At 42.0% G+C, this 15,016-nt stretch overlaps 1 protein-coding gene across 1 annotated transcript in view; it reads left to right on the top strand.

Annotated features, from left to right (window-relative positions):
* PLEKHH1 (pleckstrin homology, MyTH4 and FERM domain containing H1) overlaps nt 1-15,016 on the top strand; it is a 53,300-nt gene that overhangs the window by 19,334 nt on the left and 18,950 nt on the right. Inside the window, exons 5-13 of the mRNA XM_026084558.1 lie at nt 1,608-1,691; nt 3,273-3,354; nt 6,874-7,883; nt 10,239-10,317; nt 11,232-11,320; nt 11,854-12,004; nt 13,041-13,180; nt 13,942-14,052; nt 14,792-14,878. Of these exons, the coding sequence (XP_025940343.1) occupies nt 1,608-1,691; nt 3,273-3,354; nt 6,874-7,883; nt 10,239-10,317; nt 11,232-11,320; nt 11,854-12,004; nt 13,041-13,180; nt 13,942-14,052; nt 14,792-14,878 (1,833 nt within the window). The remainder of the gene's footprint in view (nt 1-1,607; nt 1,692-3,272; nt 3,355-6,873; nt 7,884-10,238; nt 10,318-11,231; nt 11,321-11,853; nt 12,005-13,040; nt 13,181-13,941; nt 14,053-14,791; nt 14,879-15,016) is intronic.

Genomic DNA, 15,016 nt, shown 5'->3' on the forward strand with positions numbered 1-15,016 from the left:
CACTAGGTCCCTGATCTGTCCAAGTCATTGGAGATTCAAAGGCATTACCATGTGACAGTTATTCAGAGGACTATGATAAACCCACTACATTTGCCAGATCATTTCAGCCCAGTGGTCTGTCAAATCTAATATTCTGATCCCAGCAAAGGCTGATACCTGATCATTAGCAACACACAGCCATATCCAGTGAGAAAAGCTAAATAAATCCTCGTCATGAAGCATGAGATCTGATTACTTTTATTTCATTATGTTCAACTACAAATGTTACTGCTGGCCATAATGTTGCCAAGGTTTATTTTAAAGTCAGCAAGCATATTTGAATAAGAACTTTTAAATGTGCAGTTGTGATGATGAATAGTGTGTGGTGATTAAAAGTGATGTGCAGGGAATTTCCTGCAATCTACTATGTATTTTCATGTCATTCTTTAAGTGAACCTATGCTCTTCGGTGTAAGGAAAAAAAAAAGGGGGGGGGGCATTATTATTATTATTATCTTAATTGCAAGTATATGCTCACATGAGCAAAACCAATATGGCAGAGAAAACCAAGCAACCATTACTTTTGTCCATTTAATTATAGAAACCAAAGGCTAAATGTGCCATACAGAATATATTCCCCTCTTTCCCTTGCTTCTAGAACTGACTTCTTTTAGTTGTTAAGTCGCTTTGTAGGTCGATGACCTTTCAGTGACATTCCTTCTCCTGAACTGGCACAGGAGATGAACAGAAGGCTTCAAGTGATCATAGAATCAATCCAGCATCTTTCAAAGAAAATGCACAGAAAAGAAGACGCAGCTGAGAAAACACAGCTGCAGAAATGATGTAGCAACATTGCCCAAGCAGATACTTAGGGAAAAATGTTGATTGTGCAAATCAACAGTATTCCCATAAAGCCTTTGTGTGGGCTAAAACCTGTTTTGAAGGATATGTAAACATACAACCATTTACACCTTCTAAAAACCTGCTAGTAGGTCTTATGGTCTTTCAAGGTCAAGTTTAGTGCTTTTTTTCCTGAGTCTGTTAACTTAGATTGTTTTGTTTTTTATTCACTTTCTCAATGAGAATATTGCATGTGTTTAAAAATGTCATGTTGGTATTAGTTTCTGACTTGTGCCCTTCAACATCTGCCCTCTACACCTGAGCTGCAGCTATTGAATCCCTTTTGCTTGGAAGGATTACAAGGTTTTATAAATCACATATAGGCACTACTTAATTCTTTATTAACTTCAGCCAGCAAAGAGTGGTGGGGGGGACACTGCAGCTGCTCAATGGCAAGCAGCAACATTGCAAAACCATCTAGAACAGGAAGAGTTGAGACTGTATACAAATGAAACTGTGGGAGGTGGGTAGTCGTCACCCAGGCTGGATTTTGCCATTCCACAACAAACTCTTGAAACAATCCTCTAAAAGTGACTCCAGGGACCATGTAAGACAACTTAAATGGCTTGATTTTTCAGAGAACAGGTGGGCAGCCATATCCAAAAAAGCAGTCTTAAATCTTAGGCCTGGAATGGAAGCTTCAGTGTATAAGTCACTCCTGATGCAGTAGCTTACTGAAAACACTGTTAACTGTACTATCCTAATGCATTTAATCTTTTTTTGGCACAGAAACAGTTGAGGACTGAGGAAGCAAAAATTGTTCAAGAGAAAGCTGCCAGGATCAAAGAGTGGGTAACTTTTAAGCTGAGAGAGGTGAGTCTCCAGCCTCCTGCTAGGTTTCAAGGCCTATAGGTAGGTGCAGTGGCTGCGCTGCCAGTGAGCTCCTACATAAAGGCAATAGTCTGAGGGCAGACAGTCGGTCTGCTGCAGAGGCCTTCAGCCTCTTTGGCACTGCACACACTCAGTTGCAGGGCTAGGGCTGTCTCTGTGACTGAGGTCTATAGATTGCTTTGGGCAAACTGCAAATGACTGCTAAATCACTAATGCCAAAAGCAGTCTCTGAAGAAAATTAGTGCCTCATTTACCAGGCAGAGGTGACTTCCCCCAATTTTCCTTTGCCCCCTACCTTTTTCCCTGGGTGCAATTTCTGTCCCTCTTTCTGTGAAAGCAGCTGTGACACAACTACTTTATCCTTTGCTCTTCCTTAATTTGCCATCCCTGACCAATGCCGTTTTCCTCCTACCCAGCATTGTCTCATGTATAGCCTCTCCCTTTTATCCATCCTATGGACTTATGCCTCCATCAGGGCCCAATTCAATACCCTCTAGAGTAGCTAAGAGATAGCACTGGGTCAGCRCCCAATTTTAAAGATGCAGTAGTAGTTTACATCTGGGAGTGGGACTGTCCAGTCTTTCTCTCTTTTCCAAGTCAAGCCATGGATTTCCCAGTTTATATCAGAAAGAGGATTTCCTGGAGCCAGCCAGCAAAGAGAAGTAGTCTTTGTGGGCGTTTATTGTTTTGGGGTGTAATTTTTTAATCTCTTTAGATTGCCTAGACATTGAACTATGCTTCTTCTCCTTTCTCCTGTGTGAGAATACTTAGGGTGTGTCTACATTACTGACTGGTGCAGCACAAAGAAGGAAGGATGGGGTTTGACTTGGTGTGACCTTCTGTGGATCCAGGACCATAAATTCACATTGTGTCTGTACCGGCAATGAAGCTCATGCCAGATGCTGATTCTAGGTGCACACCATGCACAGGTAGAGCACTGGCGACTGAAGGACTTCACATCCACATTGCAAATGGGTTGCTCTAGATAGCACCACAGGTGCAATTGCAACCTTAGTTCCATCAGGAGGGGAGTCTCTTTGGATGCACCATTGCTATGTTTAAGAGTGTGTGCCAAGAGGGTCGAAGCAAAGGCATAAGGCAAATTTGCAAAGAATCACTCTCGTGCGCTAATTGCTAATGTAAATGCACCCTTAATATTTTTCTATTTGGTGCCCGGGATCAAGGGGATCCCATTTTACCACATATGAGGTGAAGGGAAAAATGCTGCTCCTGGGTTATAGTTATTTGATTGTCTTTTTCATAACAGTTATTTCTGAAACAGGAGTAAATGATAAACAGTAGCAGGGAAGAAAATTAAAAGACCTGCGTAAGGAGTATGAATAGTGTTTACAGAGGCTGTTTAAGAGAGTGTGGCAAAATGTAGGTGAGTTTTCCAGTGGAGCTGCGGAGGAGGAGAATTCCAAGGCTTCAGGTAAATCTCACCCATTCTTTTTCCTTTCCTGTTCTGACACTTGAATGTGAGTAAAGACAAAGACTTGTTCTGAGGAGTGGAATGTACATGTTTTGCATTATTTTTCAGTTTTTATTGTTGTTGTTTCATAGCTTGAGCTAGAAAATTACCACCTGAAAAACTGTAATCGGAGGCTGACGGAGCAAATTGAAGCCCTTCAGGATACATTGCAAGGTAAATGTGTTCACCTGGCATTGTAGCCTTCACCACAAGAACGGAAGTCAGGATTCCTGGGTTGTAGTCTTAACTGTGCCACAGATTAGCACTTGTGACAGTGAGCAAACAGCAGAATTACTGGTCTTCAGTGGGCCCATTTTTAAGATGGGAATAATATTGCTTACCTCCCTCAAAAGCTCTTAACTGATCTCCCATCAGGGACTGCACATAGACCCCTTTTTTGAGAGTCTGCTCTTGCCACTAAAATAAAACATTTAGCTCCTGAATTAAAAGCATTTACTGAAATCCGTAGCAGAACTCTCCATTGATATCAGTGGTGCAGGATACAAGTTCCTGAGGAATTTAACTTCACCTCCACATGCAAAGTATCCTCATCCTCAAAGAATTGTCATCTCTGCTGGCATGTGAGCTGAGTAACTATGGACTAAATGGGCCAAGGTAGTAGCTGTCTGTTCTGCCTTTAGAAGCTGGGTTCTTCTGTGCTGTCAGGTTGGGATGGAGAAAGCAGCGTATGGCACTTGTGCTTTTGCAGTTCTTGTTTGGTAGATAGTTGGAGGACTTTGGTCCCCAGGGCTTGAAATCAGCACATTTTGTTGCAACTCATTTTTATAGAGGAAATTCGCTCTTTAACATTTTCTTCCTCCTTTTTTTAATGAACTTGATTTAGTCATGTAATGTGAGCTGATTTCCCAGAACTTCACTGGGCATGCAGGCAGGGGGCATTTCTCTACTGCAGAAGTTCCGTTCTGGCATTCCCTTCCTTTCACAACGAGGGAATAGAGCAAAATTCCTTCTAAATCCCACCACGTTTCTAACTAAATGCTTTGTGAGTGGGTTTTTTCTTATCCCCTCTGGCTCTGGCTGCTTACAGAAAGAGAATGGCTGGTAAGCTGCGTTAATAATCTGGTATTAAGTGTTCCCTGGATCCCAACTCCCTGGGTAGTAAACAGCTCTGCCCCGTCCACTTATCCCTCACTAGTCTCAATGTGCCAGGCTAAATTCAGAGGCCCCTGCAAAGTGACAGATCTCCTTTTGCTTGCCATGCTAATAGTAACAGCTACATCTGCTTTGTTTCCTGTCACATCTAGGAAGCTGCAAGCATAGCAGTAATATTTAAAATTAATTCCAGTGATATTTAAAATGAATGGCCTTTTTTTCAGTCTACGCTAATGATTTACCTCAGGGACAGGGAAGAATGTGTGCCAGGGTTTGTGTGCCATGCTTATGTGCTAGGAATAATTTTGTTAATATTCAGTTCCTTGTGACTCAAGAGCCAAGGTCAGGCACTGGTGGTTGTCTCTTCCTCCTGTTTTCCTCAGCTGTTTCTAAAAGTGTGATTCATTCTCTCCCCAATCAGCAGTGATTTATTCTTCTGTTTGGCCTTCCCTCTGTCGCTTTGCATCTTCAATTTGCTTCTACTTCCTTGTAAAGCCCAACAGTGGTTAAGCAATGCCTGTAGAGTTAGATGTTCAGGCAGCATTTTCAGTGATAACCATATAGAATCACACTCACCCATGTTTATGCAACTTCCAAAGCATCTTAAGACTTGGTTCTATTCAGTGAGACAATATATAAAAGCCAAGATCAGTTTAAAAAAAACTGAAATGATTGGTGGCCATATCCTATCCTGCAGGAGATGATATGCATCTAAACTTCCAGGATTTTGCTACAGACTTAGAAAAGAGTGCTTGAGAATATTAGACATGAAGAAATAGAATGGAGGGTTTTTTTACAACCAAAAATTAAAATGACAGAGTTCTAGATTATTTCTTGGGCCTGCATTAACAGAAAGAGGGAATCCCTGGTGTGCCTGGCCTAGAGAGATTTAGGGAGTTTTGCTTCTGAATCTTCTTTTTCAGCCTTGCAGAAGCTCTGACACAGGTGCACTGTGGTATTGAGATGGAACTGGAGACATGGCCACTCCTTAAGGATTTTTTTGTCCCTATCCCAATTCCACAGAAGTAAGACTGGCATTAGGCTAATTGTGGCCTGCTTGCCTAAGCTTAGTGCTGGGAAACAGAAGGCCTGAGTTTTGTTTCCAGGAAGGACTTTTCTGTGACTGAAATAAACCAGCTCAACCTGTCTGTGCTTACTGTCTGTCTTCTGGAAGAACTTGTGGTGTTCATTTGTCTGAAAAGCTCTATGTACACATGGAATATTTATTACCAAAAATATTCCTTTATAATATAAAAACAAATTCTGTACTATCTTCTGGGGAAATGTCTCAGTTTAGTGATTAGGATACCACAGGTGCTTGCCACAGGGCAAGAGGCCTAGAGGAGGCACATGGCTTCAGCACTGGTGTCTCTGGTAAATAGCATCCTCTGCTACACCAACAAGTTTTATCCACACTTCTCCATACTCTAATGTTGCTATTCAGCAGAACCTGTAGAATTGATATAGTCTTTAAATCTAGTCATTATGGAAAGGAAAAAAGTAAGAGAAGATAGAGTACATGTACTATATGGGCAAAAAACAATGGAGGCAAGCCAAGCCCTTCATCCCATTTTCTGATATACCAACTGAAGGGACAGAGAGAAAATAAACATAGAAAAGAAAGCTTTTACAACAAAAACATATAACTAACTGTTGTAAAACTTGTGGGGAAAGTCATATAGCACCAAAGGGTTGCACAAAGCTCTAGGGATATTCTTTAAAGGAGAGTAAACTCTGTGGTCTGTTTGATGATTAGGAAGTTTTCCATACATATGCTGGGAGCCTTATCTAATCCCTTGGATTGGGAGGAACAAAACTAGCTCATTTGCTGGTTTAAACCAGTTTAGGTCCATTGAAGTCAAAGGATTCATGCCAAGCAGTGTTCTGGCCAGTTAGATTGTTTTTGATGAAGTACTGCATAGATGTGTGCACTTCCTTCTTATGGCTGTCTTAAGAGACATGATCATGGATGGGCATAAGAATAAAACCACTGCCATATTGGGTTAGACTGAAAGTTTGCCTAGTCCAGTATCCTATCTTCTGTTTGGGTGTGGCTGTTTCAGGAAAGAGTGTGGAAAATAATGCCAGTAGAGCCATCCCTCTTTCCATGTATCCTTCTAGCTTCTGCAGTGAGTTTGTTGGGAACTTCCCAAGCCTGAATGCCTGTCTGGACTCTTAATTGTAGCTGCTGATGAATCACTTTTTCTAGCCTATCTATTGACCACTATAGCATTGTATTTCTGTAGTTTGTATGGAAAAAAAACCCACTTCCTTCTGTAAATTTTAAACATACTGCTTGATCATTTCATTAAGCATCCCTTAATTCCACCTTTATAAGAAACAGTGATTAATTGTTTTCTTTTCATCTTGTCTGTACCATTTCCAATAATATACACCTTTGTTATAGCTGTTCCCAGCCATCTCTTTTCCATTCTGTAGGGTCCTAACCTGGCAAGGGTCTCTCTACTCCAATATGGCTGCTATTGAAATAAAACCAGCATGAACAACTTACTCTAGCAAGTAACATTTTAGACAGTAAAGCATTTGAATGCCCTAACCATATGTTTTCTTCCACTGTAGATATGACCAGCATTCCTCACTTTGAATCTCTTTGGAGCTTTAATTCTGTGGAGCCCAGAACACTACAGGCCTCTTTCCCTGAGAAAACAGAACAGAAATCTATGCTCCTTGCACCTGGGTTCAAACAGGAGTGTCAGACAGGATCGACAAAATGCGTCCTTTCTACAGCAAACTTAGTCCTTGCCAATGACACCTTTACTGAGGATGGAGAGGATAAATCTCTGCTTTCGCAGAGCATGCTGAAGCTCATGGCTGACCCATCAAGCTGGAATCCCTCCACAGAGAAAGACATATTCCCTGTCATAAGCTCCAAACATAGTTTAGGGTGCTCTGATCCCATGTCACTGGACCCTCCAGCTGAGCCCACGAGATTTCTTGAGTCTTTGACTTTCCAGACTTCCTTGGAGGGAAGCCATAGCTCTGTGAGCACCTTGAAACAAGTGGCTTTGGATAGAGCCAGCTCCTCTGATGAACTGAGTACCAGGTTCCACTCCCACCGGCTGGACTCCACTTCTGCAGGAGAAATAATGAGCAGCCTTGAGAGCCATCTCCAAACTGCTGAGCCGTCCCTGGTAGTATCAGCATCGGCTGTTTCAGCACATCCTATCTGTTCAGGGAGGGAATGTGGCCTTGGCAATAGTATGATCCTTCTGAAAACACGGGCTACCAGTACACCAAGAGACAGTATCCAGCTAGCCAAGAGACATTACAGCCAGCCACAGCCAGGAGCTGGTTCTTTCCATTGCATGATGAGCTTGGAGACTGGCACCTTCCAGCCCATAACAGCTTCGCCAGTCTGCCATGGGCAAGTGGAGGAGACAGACGTTGATGATGACGGGGTGCGGGAGGAGATGGAGACAGAAGGTGGCCAGGTGAGGGAAGAAGCTGGAACATGTGAGGAGATCAACCACTTACCTGCAGGGCAAAAAGAAGCTGTGAGTTCTGAGGCTGATGTACTCACTCCAGGAGGCAAACCTCCCACACCACCACTGCACAGATTCCCATCATGGGTAAGAAATGCAAGGGCAACAGTAGAAGAGGGGCTGTCCATCTTTTAGTAGTGTTCAGGCTTGAACTCTTCTTAGTTTCAGCTAATTGTTTCCTGGTGTCATCAGCCACATTACTGAACCACCTAGTCTACCAGTTCCAGATCATGGGGCATGCTGGTTCCAATGAGAATTTTTTTGTTCTTTTCTTTTAATAAGAAAAAAAACAAAACAATGTTCCATGGAAGAAAATAGTACTCAAAAACATGGTAAGAAATAAAAATAAAAGTCAAGAGGTGCTGCATTATGGTTAGAAGTTCATCATTGGTTCAATTGTCATGTATTTAAGATTGAAAATGTGAGTCATAAGTGCATGTGAAAGGCCTGAACCAAGTAGGCTCAAGGTCAAAAGAAGCTGTGAACAGTAGCATACATCTATGGACTGGATCTCAGCATTCCTATCTCTTGGTATTTGTCTTCTATCAGGAAAATACTGTGAAACCCACTGGTAAAGTATGTATACATGTCCTGCTATCGCTTACTTCATGTGAGAGATATGTCTATTCTTATCACCCTCAGTTACTTGTTAGTTCGAATGGTTGGATTGTTTGCTAGCGTGTCAGTCCAACTGATGAACTCTATGGAAATCAATATAATATCACAGGAGACAGTTCAGTTATTTCCAATGTGCTTTTTTAAAGGCACAGACAAACAAGTAGTTTACTGAAGGTGCAAATTCAAGCACTCAGTGTTAATCTTCATGTTTTCTAATGTTTTTTCTATGGAAACTTAACTTGATCTGTGATCTTTGTATGTATCCTTTGCAATGTAGATTTTAACCTTCGTGTATTAACAACTGTTTTTTCAAAGGAATCCTACTTCATTGAGCACATATTATGGAACTCTTGTGGAGATGAAGCTGGATAGCGTAATAAAAGAGACTGCTGTTTTCAAGACCTCTGTTTTATTTGTTGCAGAAATCAGAAAGGTGTCATAAGCAATATACTCATTTGGAAGAAAGGAATTACACCTTAGAGATTGGTTTCTATCCCTTTCTCTGATCTAGAGTTCCTGTATAAGGTTTTTCCAGTCCCTTAAGCTGAACTTATTCACAGGTGATCATCATCATCATCATCACACACACTTTCTGAATGGAAACTTGAGTTAGGCAAGTAGATTTGATTAGAGACGTGCTGAGCACTTGTTTGCTATTCAGTTGTGTTTCATCATAATGTTATATGATGCTAAATTTTCAGAAGAATCAGGTCTTGGACATCTCAAAATAAGTACTCTAAAGATAGTGGATACTTTAAAGAATCTAGGCCTGAGTTSCTCTTCTGGAAAATAGAGATAACACCCATCCATGTTCCTCCCAGGGATTAATGTTTATGAAACATTGAAATACTATAGTCAGGAACACCACATGAAAGCTCATGAGAAAATCCATTATTTTGTTTTCAGACCAGAGTCATATAAGTGTATCTAAGTAGTGCATATTTAAATATATCAAACAATCAAGGACAAGTAGAATATTAAATAGCTGCTTACTCAGTAAGAAATGTCCATTATGTGCCCTGAATAGGAAGTGTCTGTGGAAAAAACTGCATAATATTTCATTACAGACTAAGCCATAATGCATACATGTACAAAAAATACCAATTCTGTCATATCTTGCTTTGGTGTGCTTGACTTTTGCAATCTGCAGGTAATTTCATGTGTATGTATTATGCCTGTTATCTGAGAGTGCTTGGTTGCTTTTAGTACGTTTTAAGAAGCAGCAAGAGGATTCAGATTTCTAGCTTTGATTTTATCCATTTTAGACTAGTTTATTTCTTAGCCATAACACTGCATTAGTTACAGGTTGGAGTTACCCCCTTGGAATTTTTGTCATCTATGAAGTATTTGGAGGTCCTTTGAACTGAAAGCCCCATGTGTTGTTATAACTGAGGCCCAGGCTTACCCAGATGATTCCAGGCATTGCTTCCATTTCCTTATCAGAGAATGGGATAACAGTGATTCTATAGACTCTGCCTACTTAAGGCTCTTTTGATTCATTTTAATGCTTTGTTCATAAAAGAGAAAAGGCAACTTTTCTAAGCTGTGATGCAGTCTCTTATTGACACTTTTATGTAGGTGTCCCAGTCTGTGGATGTCATCTCTGTAGCACCTATAAGCCAATTCCATTGTGATTCAGGGAATCACACACAGATGAACATCCCCGCTATTGGTCATTCACCCAGCATCTGGTGGAATGGATCAGTTTATCTTAGAGGTCCCTTCCTTCCTGCCCAAAGGATTATGAGATTCTGTGACATGAGTGTTTCTTTTTGCAGGAATGGTGTTTCTGTCTGACCACTGCTGTTAACGGTCTTGTTTCAGGAGAGTCGAATCTATGCTGTGGCCAAGTCTGGCATGAGGTTGTCTGAAGTGGCCACGGTGAATGATGCTTCCTGCTGCTGTAAGTTCTACACAAGATCCATCCTTAGAGGGGATTTACAGTGACACTGTGGGACCTGAGCTTCTGGCTGTTCACATTTCTTCCTTTCGTTGCTTGTTTTCAAAGCAAATTTGATCTTGCAGATAGCAATGATAAAGGAGGGAAGGGAGTAAGATGTATCTGGACTCAGGGATGATCATCGCTGGGCTGTGTGAGCTCCTACATTCAGTAACACCTTTAGGGGGCCTTCTTTACCTCCTTCCTCACTTTTGCTGAAAATGTTCTGCCACCTGCCTGTCTGTGACCTGCTTTTAGCCTTGCTATTCTACCATCACTTTCCCCTTTTTGTGAACTCTAGCAGTTTACCAACATGGGAGTGGAAGGTAGCCATGAAACAATTCACGGTGAAGCAAGGAACAGATTGCCTACTATGGCTTTTACCTGTTTGAACATGATGGTCTGGAGGGTATGAAACAGGAAAAGGAAAACTGTTTCTAAATCATTTGAATAGCTCTAAGGCTGTTGTGGGTGGTCCATGATTACACTGGTAGCCAGGCAAACAGTTTCCTCCTCTCTCAGTTAATCTGGGATTCGTCAAGCTTTTTCCCATCACCATATTAAAATCACATCACCTGTAATTCCTACTGTTAGGTGCACTGGACTGCTGTCACACCATAGGGAGCAGAGGGTGGGTCAGGTGTCTTAGAGGCTAAATGAAGGAAGCATTGCAGCTGTGTCCAGGAGTTGTAGTAATTAATAACACCTCCTCTAGCCTTTGTGAGGCCAAACTTTCCAGAATGGCAGTTGTCTGTTATCTGAGGCTCCAAGAGGCTGCATTAGTTCTTACACAAATGCATGTACCTCTCCATTAAAACCTGCCCCTTTTCACCAGTTTGTATTATTTGCTCTCTTGATCTCTCTCTGAATTTTCCCAGTTTCAAATTTCTCACGTGCAGCTTCTGGGCCATTTACCTGTCTCATCTACAGAAATGTCACAGTGCCAGTCTACACGACGCTGAAGGGGGTAAGGGGTTACTTCACTTCTCCTATTATGAAAAGAATGGGCCAGGGCTGCCACTAATTTGAGAGAGGATGGGATGATGCTGTGCAGAGAAGGAAAGAAAACTAGAGAATGCCAGGAAGGACTGGAGACCAAAAGAATGCAGCAGATGATAAAAGCATCTGGGAAGACAGAACATTGCAGCAAGTTTTGGTCCTGGAAGTTGCAGTGCGTCATGAGGCTTTAGGAACCCAGGTGTGACAGTGGATATAGCCTAGAGAATGAAACAGAAGAGTGGTCTTGACAGCTCAAGGGGAAGCACAGAGCTTGTGGAACAATAGGAGGGTGTAACCAGGGGAGACCCCAAAAATGGGACTGGACAGTCCAGCCTGGATGTTTTTGGATTAGAAAAGGAGAATAGGAAATGAGCCCTGGGACAGTAGTGGGCAAGGTAGTGTGAAAAGCAAGGGCCTGTTTTGATTACTCTTTCTTATGAGCACAAGTGGTCCTGCGGAGACTCTCTTACCTCACATGCTGACCACACAAGTCTTTTCCAGAAAGCCACGCAGATCAGCAATGTGCCTTTCTTAGATGAGTCTTCAGGTTCTGATGATGACTGCAACTCCCATGCCAGCTTCAGAGCTTCTAACGCTGAATCCGAGAGCAGGAAAGCTAGCATGCCAGGAAGCCCTCGTGCAGTGAAAAGAGGTAAAGTGGGAGTTTTGCCATGGAGCAGCAGGAATGTTCTTCCTACAAATGAGGCAAGATGTTCTGAACGGTGTCACCAGTGATGGACAAACAAATGCATAGCCTTGGTGATGCTAATGAGGACTTCTCCCAGCATGTAGGCAGATATCAACAGCTACTCAGTAGAAACTTGTCCCCTTGGTTTCTGTCATTGGTAGCTTTCCATTCAGATGATTGCCAAGCTAAGATCATGGGAAAGATTGATTTCCCAAATTCATCACACACCTACTAGAGCATCCATACCTTTTCTGTGAATTCTCCTTGAAAGCAAGCTAATACCAACACATTAGAGAAAGTGTTGTTTCTGCCACTAGCTGAGAATTTCGTGATCAGTAACCAAATCTTTCCTGCCTCCAGGAGTCATCAAGTAATTTGGGTCTTGGCTAGGACAAGTTGACCTTGAGTGCTGGAAAGGTTAAATTGGATCTTGGAATAGAATATTCATTACAGTTGTCAGTCAATAAAATATAATCCCACTGTATGTAATYTTAACTTGCCTTTTGCTGTGATGCATTGGCTGATGAGTCTCTGCAGTGCCACAGACCAGTGGTGGGAGGTTCACAGAAAGCAAAGCCCTATTGCTGGTGATAGAGCCTTTCCCTTAGTTTGAATGGGAGGGGCTTGAGGTTTTATAATGGATGTTTCTGGGCTGAAAACATCATGTCTGTGCTTTAGATAGCAAGTCTGTTGATTTTAATCTCTGTTTATTCAGCAGCAGATTTCTTTCACTGTCAGTGTCCAAAACCAGCCTCTAACTCCTTCTCACACACACCAAAAAAAAAAAAAAAAAAAGCAGGCTGGGGTGGGGGGTCAGAAGCTTGATTTGTGGGGCTGGAGTATCTGTAGTTTGGAATACATCTGATTTGTTCCTCTTGAGCAAAGAAGCTTAAATGGTGAACTCAAAAACCTTTCCAGAGTGTGCAGTATCAAGTGCAAATTATACCTATGCCTGTTTCTGTCTACCTGTGATTCCCATTCTTTCCTTTATTTTGAACAGGTGTTTCTATGTCCTCACTGAGCTCTGAGAGTGACTACGCCATCCCTCCTGATGCCTACTCTTTGGATGGTGACTATTCAGAGCCAGAGCATAAACTACAGCGGACATCTTCCTATTCTACTGATGGTGGAATCTGCACTGTAAGTCTTGCTACCTCACAGTTGCAAGGGGTGCAAACAGAGCCTTGGCCTTGAAAGAAAAAATGCAGAACTACAATATACTGAGTTATTTGCTGCAAAGTGATGCTATGCTGTACTGTTGGTTCAGCTGGTTTGTAGCAGAAAGGGCTTATATTATATACTGCTCAATAAACATGAGGGGTATATTCTTTCCTGATCACCTGTACAGTTTTCCTGTAGCAACGTTCTCCTTTAACAATGGCCTTTCACGTTGGTGACAAAACAAAACTTTCCAAAGTTTGGAAATTTGGAGGAGGGAGGGAGAGAGGTTGGAATGTTTTGTTCTAGAAAAAGCCCTCAAACACAGGCAGTATCAACTTACATTTCTAAATTGTGTACTCCTGAATGTAAGAGATCAAGCAGACAAGGGGTAGGAGTTTAACCAGTGCTTAGAGCCAGCCATCATTTTTATTTGGGAAGTCACTGTCATGGTAGGGAGGAAAATAATAGTTTTCAGTGCATAAACCAATCAGTGAAACTATCTTCATATGCCTTCTTCACTAACACAGCACTCTGGTGTTTGTACCTACACAGATAGTCTAGGAACCTCTCCGAGTTAGGCAGAAACACTGCCCAACACCCAATTGCCTGTTAATCCCATTTGGTGGTGTAGAGAGGCAAATGATTGAGATGCAGAAGATGCCTGAGCTTGGTTTCAGCGACTCCTTTTCGGTTGTATTTTGAGAAGTGCAAGATAAACCCCCTTGCTTTTTGTCCTCCAGGAACCCGTGGAGAAGTCAGGTTACTTGCTGAAAATGGACAGCCAGGTGAAGATGTGGAAGAGACGATGGTTTGTTCTGAGAAACGGACAAATCATGTACTACAAGTCTCCAGTGAGTTGCTGGGGTACACTTAGCCCTTTGCTGAGCCATGGAGAGAAGGCTGTTTGCAGAACTGGTTCATTTTGTACTGAGAGGTTCCAGGCTGATAGCACTGGCAGAAGCCGCATGGGCAGCCATGGGCAAGCTTCCCCCAAAATTTCCTGCCAAAAAGCCATATGCCTGACCCACAGGTACCATTATGGCTTCTTTGCTCAGGCAGAGAAGCTCTTTGTGGTGGCAGTTTCTGGAAGATGAAAGCTCTTTCACAAGGACAGGAACTTGATATCTACTGGTTAACTTTGTGCAGATGACTGAAAGCAGATGTGTGCCATGGCCCAGTTTTGGTCAGGTTTAAGATGAAAACAAAGGGAAAATAACCAATGCCAGAAAGGCATAGATTTGCATTCATAAGTCAGAATGAAGGGCTTCAGGGAAAACTATAGCTTTGAGGGGGAAGAAAGCTTTCTCATTTCCCATCTCCCACACTGACATGAAAGTATTACAAAACGGGTAAAATTAACAATAACCTTTTATGTGAAATGTTTTCTCTCACCATGATCGGTGCAACAATATTGAGAGAGCATATTTGTGCAATTAAGCCTTTCCAAATACTTTTTATTACTTAACTATTTTAAATAGTTACTTTATTTCAAAACTTCCACCTGGACATGCATATTATGCTGTAGTTAAGTGTTCTAAGACTACATACATTTTCTCCTACCGAAAAAGTTGTTTGCCTTTCTTCCTCTAGAGTGACGTTATCCATGAGCCACAGGGGCAGATGGAACTGAATTCCTCCTGCCAAATTGTCCGAGGTGAGGGGTCCCAAACATTCCAGGTAAGTGTTGCCTTTTCATCTTGCAGATAACCATGTGCTCAATGGCTAGGTGAGAGACACCTTATTTCAGAGTAAATGGTACTTTACATCTCAACTTAGAGGCGCTAACTTTACCTGGCGCCTGTATTTTGGTTTCTG

Source organism: Apteryx rowi, unplaced genomic scaffold (genome assembly GCF_003343035.1).
Source record: "Apteryx rowi isolate R43461 unplaced genomic scaffold, aptRow1 scaffold_647, whole genome shotgun sequence".
Lineage (NCBI taxonomy): Eukaryota > Metazoa > Chordata > Aves > Apterygiformes > Apterygidae > Apteryx > Apteryx rowi.